Source organism: Ambystoma mexicanum, chromosome 8 (assembly GCF_040938575.1).
Source record: "Ambystoma mexicanum isolate Mex_15411 chromosome 8, UKY_AmexF1_1, whole genome shotgun sequence".
NCBI lineage: Eukaryota > Metazoa > Chordata > Amphibia > Caudata > Ambystomatidae > Ambystoma > Ambystoma mexicanum.
This window is the reverse complement of record NC_090929.1, coordinates 433232365-433250235: the sequence shown is the minus strand read 5'-3', so window position 1 is coordinate 433250235 and position 17871 is coordinate 433232365. Positions and strand designations below refer to the sequence as shown.

The following is a 17871-nucleotide window of genomic DNA, read 5'->3' as shown; positions in this document are numbered from 1 at the left end:
ATGTAAGTAAGGGCAGGTTATTCAGTCAAAAACGATTTTTACATATAAAACGCAAATACATTTTTCACAGTTAAAAGCACACATCTGTACCTTCACAATGCACACCATTTCTCACCTGAAATGCCTATGTTGCAAGAGACACACTTGGTAATTAACAAACTAATCTCACTAACAAGACTAATAATTATAACTCATTAATAAAAGAATGTGTCTTCACTGCAAAATGAGGCCTACTCTGAAAATCAGTTTTAAACACACATTCAAGGTTATTTTTTTCCTTTTGCCTTTCTGTGCTCTGTCCACAGTAACTGCAGGAAGCAAAGACTTCGAATAAGCAGGAAATCAGTTTGTTACAGTTGCAACTGTAAAAAAAATAAGCCATTGTGTAGTGAGGGAGGAGATGACATGATAGAATCTTATTGGACAAGCATTCGGTAACCAAGTTTTCCTGTAGAATCTTGAAAAGGGGGAGAAGACAGACGATTCTGGACACTGCTCGAAGAAGGACGGGGTTGACAGCTGGGGATGCCTGATTCCTAAAGCAGATTCAACTTGGTTGCAGAGACTGGCTTTTCCAGTCAACAAGTCCCAGTTTGAGTGACAGCAGATGCTTGTCCTTGCTGGGTGAATCCCTCCAGAAGGCGACCAGCCAAAGAAGTTACATACTGAATAAGCCTGGTAATTATCTCGCTGAGGTGTGGGGGCTGAGTGTGTACGAAAATATTCAGTCAGTGTAGGAAAGGAGATTCCTGTGCTTTACCCACGTGTTTAATGTTACAAATTGAATTCTTGTCTCCGCCACTCTCTTTTCAGTGTATCACAAATAATGCTGTTACTGTGCTATATCATTTATTTCTGTAAAGAGTAAGATCGTGTTTAAATGCAACTTTTATAATACACAAAAATATCTGAAAGCAGACGGGTGGTGTGTTTTATATTTACCAATACAGTGCTGATGATGTGGGGAGATGTTTTGACAGTGCAATTGTCATTTTCAAGGTAGCTAAAAATAAGATTTGGCTGCAGCCATTCAGTATGAACAAATGTCATTCAGTATGAGCAATTATAAATAACTGTGTATGTTATAGCCTTTTTGCTGAAGGTACATGAGTCAGCAAAAATAGAGACCCGGGACATAGTGAAAAATACCATATGATAGCTCGCTGCCGTAGATAAGACGGCGAGAAATTGCCCATGGTGGCACACTAAAAGTGAAAATGTGGTGTTCCTGAAATGCAAGCCTGAGGTCTCTATGGTGATTACACGAAAAATCTAAACAAAAATAAGGGGTGCTGGATATTGGGGCCACAAATAAAACAAGGGAATTATGCTCACCAAAATACCACCAACCACGCATACCAACCACGCATGTCTGTGTACTGAAATAATGCATATCCACTGTATTATTATTATACATAACCCAATCTGAATACAAGGAGTGATTGTTGCTAAATTATTTTTGGCTGTAAGAAAATACCGCCAGGCCCCAAATCTACATAAAATACCCAACAGGCCCCATGCCATGTATGGTATCCAGTGATTTTAACGAATACAAAAACAGAGAATTACTTTAATGTTATGTTATGTTACTTTGCATTTATATAGCGCCATATGTACCATTGGTATGGTCTGAATGCGCTGGTAGGTAAAACGCCCTTGGGAACCGAAGTTCAAGTCAGTAGAGAGAGTCAAAGGTGCGTGTGAGCACCGGATATGTGTGCAGCTGGTGTGGCATTTGTGTAATAGCTGCTTCTTAGCGGTAGGTGTGGTGGTTGAGAGATCTAGAGTATGTGTTAGTTCTGGCAGGATTTATCCAGACCGATTGTGGCTGCGTTAAGCCTGAGGAGAACGCCTGGCTGGGGGGTCTGTAACCAGAAGTTTTTAGTTAGAGTGATGGGGAGTATGAGGCAGATGTTGGTATGAGAACAGCTATACTGAATGGTGTCATAGTATCTGTGTTGTAGTTGAATGGTGGTGTAAAGAAGAGAGTAAGCGTGGTGATGTGATATGATGAGTTACATGTTCTTTCAAACGTTCCATGCACTCCAAACCATTCCATGTAAGTCGCGCAATTCTATGCGCTCGAATCCATTCCATGCACTCCACGCACTCCGGTCCACTCCACGCACTCCGGTCCGTTCCAAAACGGATTGGATAACGAAACAATTGGCAATAAATATTGAATCGCTTTACAACAAATATATATATATATGGAGGGTGGGGTATGTGGTTAAAATGGATGGTGGAGTAAGGGGTTAAAACGGGGGAGGAGGGGGTTGGGGTGGGTTTAAAAGCTTAGGGACTTTTTTTAATCAATTTATTTGTTCGTTATAAGTTTCTTTGTAATATCATTGAATTCCATAAAATCACATGCATGTTATGCTGGGACTTGTGGGTCCATATGTACATTGGGGGAAACGAAACTACAAATGCCAACATGTAAGTGGAAAAACAAGGATGGCTCAAGAGGTCACGCGTGAAATGGGGTCCCCTTTCTCTGCCTCACAACACCCAGCGATAAACACTGTCCTTAGCATTCCTGTTACCCCACTATACATGAGCCCCATGTATTATCTTGCCGAACACTCTGCAGCTTTAGCTTACTAGCCCAACAGAATCCTCCCAGTATCCTCATTCATTTTACCCCAAGCATTCTGTAACCTCCTCCTATCCCAACATTCTGTGTGCCCAACTACCTCTTGCCCTCCTTAAATACCACTGTATCCACAAATCCTCTGCCCCAGAAATACAGCAATCAAAAACGTTCCTGATATGCGCTCTCACTAAACCAATTATTCCTTTTCCCGACGCCCCTCAAAGCCACCTGTAATTGCGTTCCTTTCTCTACTCAGCGGCGCACATTGTTATGTCTGTGTTTACCTAAAACCAACACACAGCTCCGGCGGCCAGTCCTACAAATGAAATCCTCACAATAGCTCAGTACGACGTAACCAACCCCAGCACTTATCCCCATGGGAGCAAAAGTCGCTTCCGCACTCCTTGAAGTGACAGGGACTACATATCCCGGCAGCCCACGGTAGCGTACTAGCGCGCTTGAGTTTGTTTTGTAATTAATGTGGCGAGGTGTCAACTGCGTTCTTTGAAGCACAAGAAATGAAGTTTGAAATGGTTCGTACTCAGTGAACCCGCGGCAAAGATGTTGGTAGCGTAGATGTGGCTTTTTAACTGAAAGATCATACAGTTGCACCCGTTTGAAGTTTGCAGCTCCATTCAAAGATGGCAGCCGTTAGTGGGAAATCCAACTGTGACCTGTTTTGTACGTCCATGTGTGCGTTGGAAAGAGGAGATGGACTCGCGCAACTTGGCACTTGGTTGCTCCTGTCTGCAGTAGTGGTGGAGGGCACAGAGGATTGATTAGTACAGTCTAGGAAGATGGCCTCCAATGAGCAGCAAAGCCAGGTGAGGGGAAGAAAAGTAAAGGGGCGAGGGGCAGTGCCCCGTATAAGGGGAACCCCAGTCAACCTTCCTCCCTCAACCATATCTTTTCTTCAAACCCACTAGTGCGCCTATCACTTTTCTCCTATGACTCACTCCATCACTATCAACCACACCTGCCCCAACCCTCATTTGTTTAAGCATCGCTTACATCAAGATACTCTGTCCCCAAAACAGCTAGCCAGTCCAGTTACACCCCCATGCTCCTATATACCATTTCCCTGTCCTACACAAATCACTGCCCTCCTACATCTGCTTCCATTCGTTCCCCTCACTGGCACTACATCTGTGCCATATCACCACTTCCTCCACTACTGCCATCATCACTATTTATATGCCCCACCACTGTATTGCGATGTTACTAGTAAATCTGTCCCTCACAGCAAGCTCTAACTGACCTCAACATTCTAACAGCTAAACAACCCACATTTTACCACCAACCGTGTAGTTGCATCAGAGCAATCCAAGCCTTTCACGGGCACCATGAAAAAAATGATTCAACACATTGCCTCATCCAACCATCCTTTGCTGGGCCACTAAAAACCTTTCAATTTCTATCCTCGGCCATTTAACTAAGTGGTGCCTGGCCCACCAACAACTCAACCAATCCCTGGACTCAGACACTTGCAAACAAATTATGCCCATCCAACCACTGCAAAGGATCACCCAGAATCAAGTGCTTGAACATGTAAAGCATTTATTTGTACAATAAGGTAGTCTCTTTGGTTATTATTTAACACACAATAATTATAATTATTTGTTAAGCAGTGCCTGCCTTTTAAGGTCAGTGTTTTGCTCCGATATCAGCGTTCGTAATTTGGTGATTATGTTTTTGTATGGCAGGATTGTCTTTGTGCAAGGGGGATTTTCTCTCTCCATTCTTCACCGTAAAACAGTCAACTCACTGAACGTTGGTGTGTGGGTCAAATTGACCTGTTAAAAATAAACAAAGCAACATTCATGAAACTGAGCATAGCTGTAGACTTTCTAGAGCTCTTTATGCAATTGTCTATTGTGATGCAATCAGTTATTTACAGAGCTGTGATATAAATTTGCCAAGCCTTGGGCTACGCTAATTTTCTTAAATGTAATTTTTGGAAGTGTTGGTAGAACCATGTTTTTTTGTATCACATGCATTCATGCTCATTCTCTTTCCTCCCAGTTAAGAGACTTGCTTGCCTAAACAGTAGCCTCATTGCAAACAATGCGCTTTTGGCTTTTGGTATGTCACTGCTGCCGTTCTGGTTGTCAGTTCCTCTTCATTCAGAATCTGAAAGTGTATTGGACAAGCTAAAAATGATTCCTCTGTCAGACGCCTCCATCAGCCGACGTTTGTTTGGGTTGGCAGAAAATATCACTGCACAATTAATCACACAGCTGCAAACTAGTCTCTTAGTGTCATAGTTGAATGAGGCAACAGATGTAGACAGAGAGGCTCATTTAATAGACTATGTAAGGTACTGTGGGGCAACAACAATATTGGAAGACTTTTTGTTTTGTAAGGCCATTAAAACCAGGGCAACATCATCAGAACCGTTTGACATTTTAAATGATTTTATGAGGAGCCACTGTTTGAGACAGGAAGCCTGCGTAGGAATCTGCACAGATGGTGCAGCTTCCATGTGTGGAGATAGATCGGGTTGAAGGCCAAAGTGTTAGCAGTTGCTCCACATGTTGCATGGACACACTGCATAATTCATTGTGAACCGCTTGCTGCTCGGAATATGGACAATGAACTTTCTGATGTACTCAGCTGTAAAAATAGTTAATGCCATCAAAGCACAGCCGACGATTCTTTGCAATTCTATAAGCAGAAACAGGCTCAGAACATGATGGTTTGCTCTTTCACACAGAAGTCAGATGGCTGTCCAGGGAAAGAGTGCTGCTACGTGTGTTTGAACTCCAAAAGAAGTGCAGCAATTCCTTTTGGATGTGGACACTGTGTGATCCCTGATGGTTTGTGCTCTTGGCATACCTTGTTGATATTTTCGTTAAGTTAAATACCCTCAATATGTCTGTGCAAGGAGCCAATGGCAATTCATTTACAAAGAATGAAAAAGTATTTGTCTTCAAGAGGAAGCCAGACCTCTGGACAAGAACAATTGGAGCTGGGCAGCAGTTCAGTTCCCATTTCTTGCAGAAGCAATTGAGGAAACCTAGTGCAACTTGCTGCATGTCCTAGCACCAATCACAAGTCACCTAACCACATTAAGGTCCAGCTTTGATACATACTTCCCTGAAGAACATGCTGGCGTTAATTCTGGCAGATAAGGTGGTGCATGTTCCATTTAATACACAGAAGGAGGTGATTGAGGTTCAGTCTGACACTAACCTGCAATCGGAATTTAGGAACATTGCAGTGGGTGACTTTTGGCTGAAGGTAAACCTGGAGTATCCTACATTGGCAAGGTCTGCTATACAGTCTCTCTTACCCTTTGGGTCTCTCTACTTGTGCGAAATAGGCTTTTCAGCATTGGCCGTACTGAAAACTAAATACTGAACAAGGCTGGAAGTGGAGGACAACCCTAGAGTGGCAGTCTCAAAAATAAAGCCACACATTGACTCACTTTCTACAGAAAGACAGGCCCACCCTTCCCATTAATACTTGCTCTGTAAAATGAAATTGCATTCTGCTGAATATACTAACAGGAATGTATTTTGAGAAAATAAAATCCCTGCTGGAGAGAGAATTTTGTGTTTACTTACATGGTTTCTATGTTTGGATTGGAAGTGATTGTCCTACTGTCTTGGAATGTCTCCCCAACAATATAGCCCTTCAAAATGATGGCACCACGCATTCCACAGCCAACTCTATTAAATAAAAATAACACCAACACAGAGAGGTGGGGTAGGGGGGTTTATTTTTTGCTCAGGGTGCCTTGGCATAAAAAAGTTTGAAGACCACTGCTTTAGACTCTGATACGGAAACTCAATGGGATAGAGCCTCGACAGTTCTCACACGCCCCAGAAAAGAGGCACGTTCTAATTGTCTTGACTGTTCCTGCACTTTGTATGACTAAGGAATATCCATGTCATTTATAATATGCAGCTATATTTTGAGGATCCAAATTTCAGTGCAATAATGCTTTTGGCATGACACTACCCAACCTTCAACATCATTCACCTGAATGCAATAGCACATCAGATTTCCCCCTGATCAATTGCTTTTGGTGGCTATCTAAAATCTGGATTACTCCACTGAGGATCCGCACCATGCGGATTCAATGCAAGGATTTGCAACATGTATGACAGACATGTGCATGTTCCCAAGGATACTCTGTGCATGTGGTGAATCCTTGTATAGCACTTCACACACTGGAGAGAAATTACGGAAACTCCAATTTTTACCCGTGCCATCAACCCCCTGACACTTTTGCATCACCGAACACCCTGATCTCATTAACAAAAAACATTTGTTTGGCTAATTACACGCGCACAAAGAGTTGTAGGTGGAAATTGTGCCAGGAGTGGGGTGGGGCAGATTTGTAACTGATATATCCAGTTACAGTTCATATGTCATCGGAATCGCCTTGCCCTCATAGCATTTGCAATCCATTTAAAGTGCTGCCCTGTTCATGCAGGAACTCCATGCAGTCACTACTGCACCACATAGAAGAGGCAAATACAAAAGGTGCATAGCTGTTTTTTTTGCTGTCCAACAGTATTTAGAAGAATGAGGGTGCATGTATTTCAACAGATGTAGAACTATGCATAGATTTTAAAATAAAAAAAAAACTGAAAAGCCATACCTAGAACACTACTTGTGAAATATATAGACATTTGCGCTTTGATTACAATGCAAAGAAAAAAGTCCCAAGCATGAACATTATGTCTGGAGTAGCTGGGGACAAATATTGCTCTATGTGTTAGTGAATGAAGCAGATTACTGCCTGCTAGATGTTTTTTCTTTGGGGATCCTGTCCTAGAGGGTGTTCGGGTCATTAAACATTTGCCAATATCCTAGTGTGACCTGTTAGTTTGGGCCACCTGTGGAGACAGAGGAGAGAGTCGGGTGTAGAAGGATGAAGCTGATGAATTTCTGGTTGTATTTTTCATGGAAGATTATTCCATTTACTGGGCTTGATTTGCGATCACCCACAGCATTGCAGCTGAGTTATAAATGTGGTGATGAATCTATAATACTCATGAGCAAGTATTTCCATGTTTCTAACTGACTTGAAGATTGTGATCTCCATGTTTTGAATGCTTCTCTCCAAACATCGCAGCCATGTGGTATGGTATGATATGATTTGGTATTTATAACGTGCCTTTACACAAGTGTTTTGGGTGCCACAAGACGGGGAGGGTAGACTGAGGGATGACGAGACAAACAATCTTACTAGGCCTTGTGACATTCAGATCGTGCAAGTGCAATGCGAAGTACAGGGGAGAGGGAAGAAGTGCAGGGAGGGGTTTGAGGGGAAGTGAAGTCAGGGCATCAGGGCTCTGAATAAATGCGAGGACGGCAGAGGACCCAGGTGCAGTCCAAGATTGTAAGTGCATGGAAGGCCAGAAGGCAGTGCAGGGTGACTGGTCAAGGGAGGGAGGGCGCGTGGTACCCTGTTTGTCTTTGAGAGAAACCATGCCACGAGTCAGGACGAGCAGACGGGTAAATTAGCAGGGGGAGAAAAGAAGAAGAGAAGAGGAAGATCTTCAGCAGCTTCCAGAACTTCAGGTGATCCGGCTCAAGTCTGAGGGAGGCACCTGATGTGGAGAGAATTCTACCCCCCACTCGGTTTGGAGAAGCTTCTGACCCCGCAGAGAGTTTGAGGTAGCTGAGCGGAGGGCTCTAGAAGGAAAGCATTTAGGAGGAGTTTTGGATATGGAGAGGACCACAGCCCCAGAAAGCCTTGTGGATGATTCAGAGGGTCTTGAACTTGATTCTCGTGGCCACAAGGAGCAAGTGGAGAGATTTCAGAGCTGGAGAGATACGGTCTCTTGGCTTGAGGACAAGGATACGTTTTGGAGTCCTGTTCTGGATTAGTTGAAGGGTAGAGTTAGGAAGATTGAGGGACAGGCTGTTGCAGTAGTCCAGGCTGGAGAGAACCAGAGCTCTTGAGACAGTGAGCTTCTGGTGGAAGGTGCGAAAAGGTAGGATATCTCTGAGGAGCTGCAGCTCGAAGTGGGCCTTCTTGGCAAGGTCTGTGATGTGTTGGGAGAAGGAGACAGTGGAATCGAAGATAATGCCAAGGTTTTGTACCTCACAGGAGGGTGAGGGGAGGGGTCCCAGGGAGGGAGGCTAGAGGGAGAGAGGAAAAGCTGGTGCAGGCGTCCCACTGAGAAGAATCTCTGTCTTACTGGCATTAAGGCAGAGGTTGTTAGAGGCGTACTATCCCTCAATAGCGGATAGTCATGAGGTAGAGGAGGCTGAGGGTAGCCTGAAAGAGAGCCAAGTGTCATCCGAATAACACTGAAAGTAAGAGGATAAATTAGAGATCAGGGGGGCCAGATAGACATTGAAGAGCCAGGGTTAGAGGATAGATCCCTGGGAAACACTACATGTGGAAAGAGAGGTGGAGGAGAGAAAGGACCCAGGTTGGACCTGGGATGGTTGGTCCAAGAGGAAGGTGGTCAGCCACACCAGAGCCTGACCATTGATGCCAAGGTTCACACTGAGACGGTTGATCAGGGTGGCGTGATTGACCATGCCAAAGGCAGAGGAGATATCTAGCAGGATGAGGACAGAGTGAGAGGTGGAGTCAAGGTTGGAGAGCAGATCTTCACGGGAGTTCAGTCCTGGAGATAACCAGCAGATTCAGTGTGGAGGTTTATCTGAGAGATGCAAAAAAGGTAGCGGGTGCCCCTCTCTAGAAAGAACATGGCATGATAACCTGTTCTGTGGTTTTTTTCCCACTTTGAGAGTCCGCAGCCATCGGTTTTTGCTCACTGTACTTTTCACAAAGGAATATCCATTTGCATACCAGTCTTTGTCCCGCGGTGGCTGCAGACTCTCAAAGTGGGGGAAAAAACCACAGAACAGGTTATCATGCCATGTACGGTCTAGAGGAGGGGCAACTGCTACCCTTTTTGGTATTTTACCTGAGAGATGGGCAGTTTCTAAAGGAGTTTGCTCAGGAAAGGAGTGATAGACTCGGGTGATAGTTGGCCGGGTAGGAAGGATCAGCAGAAGGCTTTTTCAGGAGAGGGCACACAAAGAAGTGCTTGAGAAGAGAGGGGAAAGATCCAGTGGCAATGGAATTATTGCAGAAATCAGCCAAGGCTGGAGCGAAGGGGAAACAATGTTGTTGCACCAGCAAGAGTACACAGTTGAGTACAGTCTGTAGTCCTGAAGAAATCCCTGTGCTCCAGTGCTACACTTCGTTCATTCATCTGAATTTCACCTTTCTCTTTCATTCCCAGCACGTGAAAGACACGCCTACTATCCTGTGACTCGCTACTTAAGCGACCTGGCGCGCGCACACCGGCAAGAGTACACGGTCGAGTAGAGTCTGCAGTCCGCAGCTCAGCGGAACTGCGGTACTCTAACCTTAAGTGTCTCTTAATTTAAAATCTATTTCTCTCCCTTAGACAATCTAGTCGGGATTGCCTTGTCGCTTTGTCTCTTTGCTGCTTTGACCACCTAGAGACTAACATCAGGTATGCGGTTGCTGTATTGAGCTCTCCCGGCGTCTTACCTAAAAGAAGGGACGTCTGTGTCCTTCGCAAATAATGCAGCACTTGAACCGCCTTTTACAAAGACTGGCATCCGACACCCGGACAGGAGGACATTTCTCTCTCCTTGCAATCCACAAAACAATACTGAGTCTGACAGCATGCAAAGTCTTGTAGCATCCGAGCCTCTTCTGGGGGCTCCATTCTTACGGAATGAGGGGCCTTCAAGTAATTCTGAAGACGCTTTGCTCCATTCAATGTCGGACAAGACCATGCAAAATTGCTTTCCTATGAACACTCCTAACGACCCTCTTGAAAATTATTTCACCCCGCCGAATATGCCTCCAAATCCAGCAAGTTCCCGTCTACCGGTAATTGTGCATGCTATTGACTCGTCGGCTATCCCACCTTTATATTCTCAAATCGTGCAAAAAGGCCGAAATATACCTACAGCATCGCAAGGTGATCTCCGGACAAATCATCAATCCCCTTTCCAAACAGAGCAAGCTTTCTCAGAAAGCCTTGACCTAGATGTCCCCTCTACTAGATTATCAGGTTCCACGTTCCTATTCTCAACACAGAATAACAATTTACATGAGTCATCACCTGATTTGGAGACCTCACTCGTTGCGTCTTTCTCCAAACCAGCCCCTTGTCCTTCTTTCGGTTTTCCATCTGTGAACTCTGCGAGCCTGGATTCCGCCCTCACAGCTATTCATGCTAGTATTTACACTCTAGCAAAGCTGTATGAAGGTATTGAACTAAGAAATTCCACACCAGTGAATCTTTTACATGCACTTATCAACAAGATGAACTGGATGGTGTGGAATTTACCTGTATTGCTGAATCCTGCTTGCTCTCACAATGGCACTAATTGCTCCACTTCCAATACATGTAACCAGGACCATGTGGCCAGACCTCCAACCATGTCGATTGAGGTGATTGAGCTGGAGCCCAATGATGTGAACTGCTCCAAACCTCCTAATTCTCCAGTCCAAGTAATCGAGGACACCAGCTTGCAGATTCCGTTAACACCCCATCAGGAGGAGTCTCCTGCTAACGTTCCCTTGTACGATGTATTTTGTCCAACTCACATGAATGCAAGGAGACCCAAAAAGAGAAACAGAAAACGTACCTCTATGATCAATGACCAAACTCAAAATCAAATAAATAAAACTTACCAACTGTAACTAATCTCTCTTGTAAATCAAAAACGAAAGCATTTCTATCTATACCCACTCACTGTCTCTTAGCCAAGGAGGGAGGTGCACCACGCAACTCAGTCACCATCTATTTGTAACCCCTTTGTCACTTCTGACCCAGTGGGAGCCGTGTTAAGCCACAGTGGCTACCTCTCAATTAGCTAAGAGACAGTGGGTGGGTATAGATCCAGACACCCACGGCACCTCCCTCCACCAACCTGACAAAATACAAACCCGCACTGCTAAAAGCACTTGGGACCTTTCCTACACTTGCCACCTCCTGGGGAACCTTGTAGGAAAGGACACCGGGCACCAATGCCTTTACTAATTAATACTCAACTGAAACGCGGTCTGCACACCATGGCTAACCGGCAATTAATAGAACAGGCACTGTGTAAAAACGCATTATGTGTAATATCATATGTATTCACGCACCGGCGCTCCCATGGTCAGAGCACACTCAAACAAAGCCCAACACGGCACAGATCTAGATCCCGGCCATCACAATATGGGTCTGCACTAAGTATACTATATGCATCCTCGGCACAATAAGCACCAAGACCCTTCCCACGGAAGCCGCTCCAGGCCAGTGAGGGAAGTGCCCGAAGGCACCAGTGCCTTAATTATGATAATCACCTTGAAAACTGAAACCCAACTGGGCACTTCCCCACTGTCGGGACCGCACAATGTAAACAACTGATACCACACATGAACTGAATCACGGAATCATGTCTCTTAACTATTCCTAGTAGCTCAGCCCTTGGGCACTAAATATTCACACTAGTTTACCTTAATTCTTTATTCGTAGGTATTGACCTCTGCTAAACCAAGCACTGGGGGGAATGAGCCCTTGCTATTACCACTAACCAGTAACTAACTGACCTACCTGCAACAAGCAGGAACCAGGACAATCCCTCTATTTTACCTACTCGGTGAGACCCCTTGCAAATGAGTCAATCATTACCAAACACTCTAAACCAATTAGGACCATTGCCAACCAAACTTATGGAAATCTCTTATTTTCTCTCCCTTATCATGTACTCAATACTGTCTATTCATAATTGTTTTTGACTGCAAAATGTATGAACCAATCTGCAAATCACTATGAATCTGTATATATATCACGATCACTGGGAATTAAATCACCCACACATAATATGTCCAAACACAAATGTCACATGATATACACCCAATCACGAATGGTGAATGCCCGATCTTGGGACCAAATTGGCACCAAATATGTATCAAATCCATTGTTGCTAAAAATTATGAACGGTAGCCTAGAAAAAGACTTGTTAGGTCGAAACCCGAGCACCACGGCACCACCTGTTATATCATCAATTGATGAATTCGAGACAATAAAAGATTGGAAAAAATGAAAATCACAAACCTTGTGGAGCTACATTTTTCAAACGCAGCAAAAGACAATGGGGTAAATCCCAGCATAAGAAATTGCACATGCGCCGAATGAGTGGAAACTATAACAATTCTCTCTGGATACATACAATAGGCACCACGAGCATGGGCCTTTTTATAAGTTTCCACCAACTTGCTGCTAATGCACCGATAACAAAGATGGAGGGCGCGGCAACCCATCGTCCCTGGTGCTCTTAACGCATATATTCTCAGAATGTCTGTCATTACTCAACACACTGAAAAAATTCTTCCAGCAATATTTCATGGATTATAGGCATATGACCTAAGAATGTCTCTGGTGCGAGATTTTTAATGCTACAACAATCTCAAATATAGGTGCAGTACAGTTTTTGAAACATCTAAATATAATTTCCGATCCATATCTTTTATAAAATTAATACTGTCTATAATTAATATTAAACTGCCATAAGGAAAAAAAACTTAGTAAGGCTTGTTGACTCAATGCATTCGGATTACAATTGTATTTTAGAATAAGGGTAGTCCAATGATTTCGAACATGTACATTTTTTCTTATTACTTAAACTGGCTGTTCTACTCCCCAATGGGTCTTAATTTTGAGGAACTGATTAGAACCATTGACACATTTTTCATCTCTTAAGATACCATTTCTATTTTTTTGTAATTGCAATTTTAAAGAGATGTTTAGTATAATGTATGTTGTTATTAATAATATCAGAGTGTATTAAGACTTCAGGAATGATATGTCGATACTGATAGAAGTTGAATATAACGTAAGATATGTCAGAAATGTGTACTTGATATACAATTGTCGAGAATACTAATCAACTGACACAAAGCACTTTTGTTAAATTTGTTATCACAATGAGGTTGTTTACTTGTCCCTGGTTCTCTCGAGGCTGGACTACTGTAACAGCCTCTATCTAAATCTTCCTGCCTCTACTCTCCGCCCTTTGCAACTTATCCAGAACAGGACTGCGAGACTTGTCCTTGGCCTCAAGCCCAAGGACCGTATCTCTCCAGGACTGAAATCGCTACACTGGCTCCCAGTGGCTGCAAGGATTAAGTTCAAAACCCTCTGCATTGTCCACAAGGCCTTCTGGGCCTTGGGCCAAAATACCTTCAACTCTCTCTTCCGAAATATCTTCCTTCTCAAGCTCTTCGCTTATCCACCTCCAACTACCTCAGGGTCAGCCGCTTCTCCAAGCAACGAGTTGGTGGTAGATCTCTTTCCGCAGCAGGGGCCTCCTTCTGGAACAGCCTTCCTGCCTCCCTGAAACTTGAGGAGAACCATCTCCGGTTCAGGAAGCACCTCAAAACCTTCCTCTTTGCCTCCGCTTTCTCTCCCTCTCTCCCCTGCTAAAAACACTGAACCTGGACTGAATCTGCTACCGGGCTACTCTCCGATCTCTGTCCTTGGCCCAGCCACTCTTCCCTCAACTGCCTACCTGCACTACGGGACTGTCTCTGTATCCTACAGCCCCTTCTCCCGGCACTTACCTTGCACTTGCCACCAGCTGGCCCTATTATTTATCTTGTATTCTACTAACCATGTCCTGCATGTTTCCTTGCACTTGCCACCAGCTGGCCCTATTATTTATCTTGTCTTCTACTAACCATGTACAGCACTTTCCCCCTCTCCCTTCCCCTTGCACTTTTTCCCAGTCCCCTCTACCCTTGCACTTGCGCGATCTGAATGACACCTGGCCTAGCGGGATCGTTGTCTGTCTCCCCTTGTCCCCCCCCCGCCTTGTTGCGCCTTGAAACACTTGTGTATAGGCGCGTTACAAATGCCATATCATATCATTATAAGCTAGGAACATTAAGCTGAATGTATTGTGATAAACGATGTTCAATTTTCTCATATAATCGTAAACAATTCTTTATCCTATTTACTGAAAGAGTTGTAACTGCAACTAAAAAAATATCTTAATCGAAACAAAAAAATGTAGTCCTTAATGGTTCTGGAGGAGCAGGGAGCATCTGTTTGGGCGAAAATATCATAGACCGGACTTGTCTAGAGACCTCATCAAGTGTTATAGGGAGAGCAGAGGCAAGGGTAGCCGGAAGGGGCCTGGGAGAGGGAGAGGGAGAAAGATGAGTAGAGAAGGTAAGCGTGGACAGCATGTCCTGAGTTTTAGTGGAGAAATGAGAGGCCAGGGCCATGCAGAGGGCCTGGGAAGGAACATGAGAGGTAGAGACTGTGGATTGGCCAGGGCCTTGCAGATTTTAAAAAGTTTGGCTGTGCTGATAGATTCCACAGAGACACAGGCTTGAATGTGGACCCTCTTCTTGGAGAAGACAGAGTCTGTATTGCCTTTGGAGCAGAAGGCAGACCGGTTTGTCAGAGGATGAGCCCGAAGCCCTCCACTTCCTCTCGGCCACTCTGCACTTGCAATTCATAACGGCCAGATCAGAGTCATACCAAGAATTGCACTTGGAGGCAGGCTTCAGACGGATCCTCATGGCAGGGGCAGAGATATTGAGAGCATTGGAGATGGAGAGATGGAGGTTGGAGAGGGCTTTGTCAGAGTGGGAGTCAGCCGCAGGGGTAGGAGGAGGAGAGAAAGTATAGGAAAAAGCGACAACTGACACCCGCTTCATATGTCAAATAACCGCAAAGGAAGGTGGAAGTGCTGGGGTAGGCTTTGCCAGGGGGACAGAAAGTTACAGGTGAGGGGAAAGCAGAAAGTGGTCCATCCAGGAAAGTGGAGTAGTGAGAGGGTTAGAGAGGGGGATGTCTGAGGAGACAAGCACATCCAAGGTGTGTCCAGCTGCTAAGTGTGTCAGACCAGTGGGAGGAATTGATGGGGAGAGAGAGTCACAAAAGTTGCGGAAATGCCCATAGTGGGTGCGTCCAAGTGGATGTTGAAATCCCCGAGCAGGAGAAGCTTAGAGGTAGAGGCGAGGAGAGAGGAAGCGATCATCCCATTCAGAGAGGAAGAGGGTGACCTGGCCAGGTGGCCTGTAGATGGTGGCCAGAGACAGAGAGAGGCCAGGAGAGATTGAGAACCTGCTGACCAGGCATACAAAGAAGGAGTAAGCCTCGGTGGGAATGATGGAGGCAGGGACCCACTAAGGAAAGAGCAGGGCCACTCCACCTCCAGGTAGATTTTTCCTGGGTTCGGAGAGGATCTTGTAGCCCCCAGGGAGGAGAGTGGCAACATTCATGGCAGAGCTAGCCGTGAACCAAGTTTCAGTGGGAGCGAGAATATCCAGATCAAGGTCTTCGAGGAGGTGGCAGATGTCAGAGGAGTGTTTTCTCTAGTATTGGCAGGGATTGGTTCTCTGAGTAAATAGTTTATCCCGAATTCTACCTGTGAGTAGTTGCATCAAAATGTTCATCTGTAACGTTATATACATAGGAAGCACCATCAGATCAGTGCTCACAAGCATCTGGGAATATCTTGGGGCATTACAGATGGGGATGTTAAATCCTCTTTGGCAATCCATTGGCACACAGAACATATGATTGACAAATTGAGGTCTCTAGACATCGCGAATAGTGAATTACTACTTGGCTAATTAGCAAACTTTCTGGATACGTACTTTGAGCCATTGAAAATGGTATCATTAAAGATAAAGATCAAGATCATAGCACATTTTTTAAATGAAGTACCATTACATGATGCTGAGGATGATCAGATGTTCCAAGAATGTAAGCCTCACTAGCGCCACACTGAATATGAAAGTATCTGCTCCTTTTCTTGTGGAAATTTAACAATAAAAATGCAGCTTTTAGGCATAATAGTGTTCCCCAGCACCTTGAAGCGTCTTTTGTGTTAGATGAAATTACAATAATAGATCTTAGATCTAATAATCGGACAGACTCAGAGTATGGCAAAGTACTTCTTTATTCTCAGTTTAATAAAGCTGGGTCAACTGGCAGACATTGGACTGATGCTTGCCCACTCACAACCAAGTTTGATTACATGGAGGTCTAATACTCCAATATGGGTCATCTATGACGCCATTCTACGTGGCAAAATACAAAACCTATCAAGGGAAGGGATTGGTGAAAGGAATATATCTACTTATATAACATATAAGGATCAGTGCTTCATTGGCTACCCCTTGTCTATAGGGCACGCCTTGAACTACCTCTAAACACATATAGTACTGATTATAGCGGACAAAACATCAGTGGATTGGCGCCTGCAACATTTTATCTTAGGTTGGCCCTCAACCCCAGTGATTGCTTGGCCTTCTATACCAACCTTGGACTCTTGGCTCCTTAGAAGCATGTACATGAAACAAAACCTAGATGTTTGAAACCCATCAGACTTCCCAATGAGTCCATCATCTCTCATCGGCAGGCTATCAGCCAAAGTCTTCCGTTTGTAGTTGACCTTGTGCCTGCTCACGGTACGACGTCCTTTCATCGTCTGCCTTTTCATGCCCAGGCTTTTCAAAGTGCACATTCCATCGAATTTGCTCATCAACTTTTTTAGGGGGGGGTGGGAAAGGGCAGATAAGGGTTTGGGCGGGTGGGCAATGTAAGTGTGGAAGGGGGGGTTTGAAAAAAAAAAACCATGAGCACATTCGATGGAATGTGCACGTTTAAAAGCCTGCGGATGAAAAGGCAGGCGATGAAATGACATGGAACTCTCCTCGCTGTCCTGGAACATTCAAGGGAGTGTGAGCACGCCATTATCTTAGCTTAGGCCTTTTTCTTCGACTTCTGAGTCCTTGTGAAAAGACCACACATTTGTCCATTTCTGTTTTCCATTTACTGCTATTTGATTTAATTATGCAGTGTGATGTTGCTCCTCCTGGCCTCTGGAGACTTGCTCACTGTCTCATATAAACTTTATACACTTTTAATTGACAAGCAGTTTTGCTCTCACATATGTTTTCTTCTTCCATTTATAAAGAATGTCCCACATTCAGAGCTTATCCATTTACCCCCTTTGCGCTTTGCTCTTATGCCCCAAAATAGCATCTTTCTCTGGGCCGACCTTGACTCATCGTCGGGTCTGCTCATGGGGCTATTTTTCTGCGTCTCCTGATTTTTACAGCCTCGGCCTGTCTATGAGGTAGCTTGGTTATGTTCAAAGTGAGCAAGCGTCCATTTTCCTTATATGGTTGTCCTTGCCATGTTATATATTCCTCTATAGCAAGCTTGTATACATTGTTTTCTACCTTGCGCTACTGTGTATTTACAGTCATTGGTCAATAAGTTACTTCATTTTCTTTTAGATCCATG

The 17871-nt window shown here is 44.4% G+C and overlaps 2 protein-coding genes across 5 annotated transcripts in view; one reads left to right on the top strand and one right to left on the bottom strand.

Moving 5' to 3' along the window:
• DFFA (DNA fragmentation factor subunit alpha) overlaps positions 1-3005 on the bottom strand; it is a 175723-nt gene extending 172718 nt beyond the window's left edge. For all 4 annotated transcript variants that reach the window (XM_069609965.1, XM_069609963.1, XM_069609964.1 and 1 more), the window contains exon 1: positions 2881-3005. In XM_069609965.1, the coding sequence (XP_069466066.1) occupies positions 2881-2974 (94 nt within the window). In that variant the 5' untranslated portion in view covers positions 2975-3005. The remainder of the gene's footprint in view (positions 1-2880) is intronic.
• PEX14 (peroxisomal biogenesis factor 14) overlaps positions 2981-17871 on the top strand; it is a 980210-nt gene continuing 965319 nt past the window's right edge. The window contains exon 1 of the mRNA XM_069609962.1: positions 2981-3420. Within this exon, the coding sequence (XP_069466063.1) occupies positions 3394-3420 (27 nt within the window). The 5' untranslated portion in view covers positions 2981-3393. The remainder of the gene's footprint in view (positions 3421-17871) is intronic.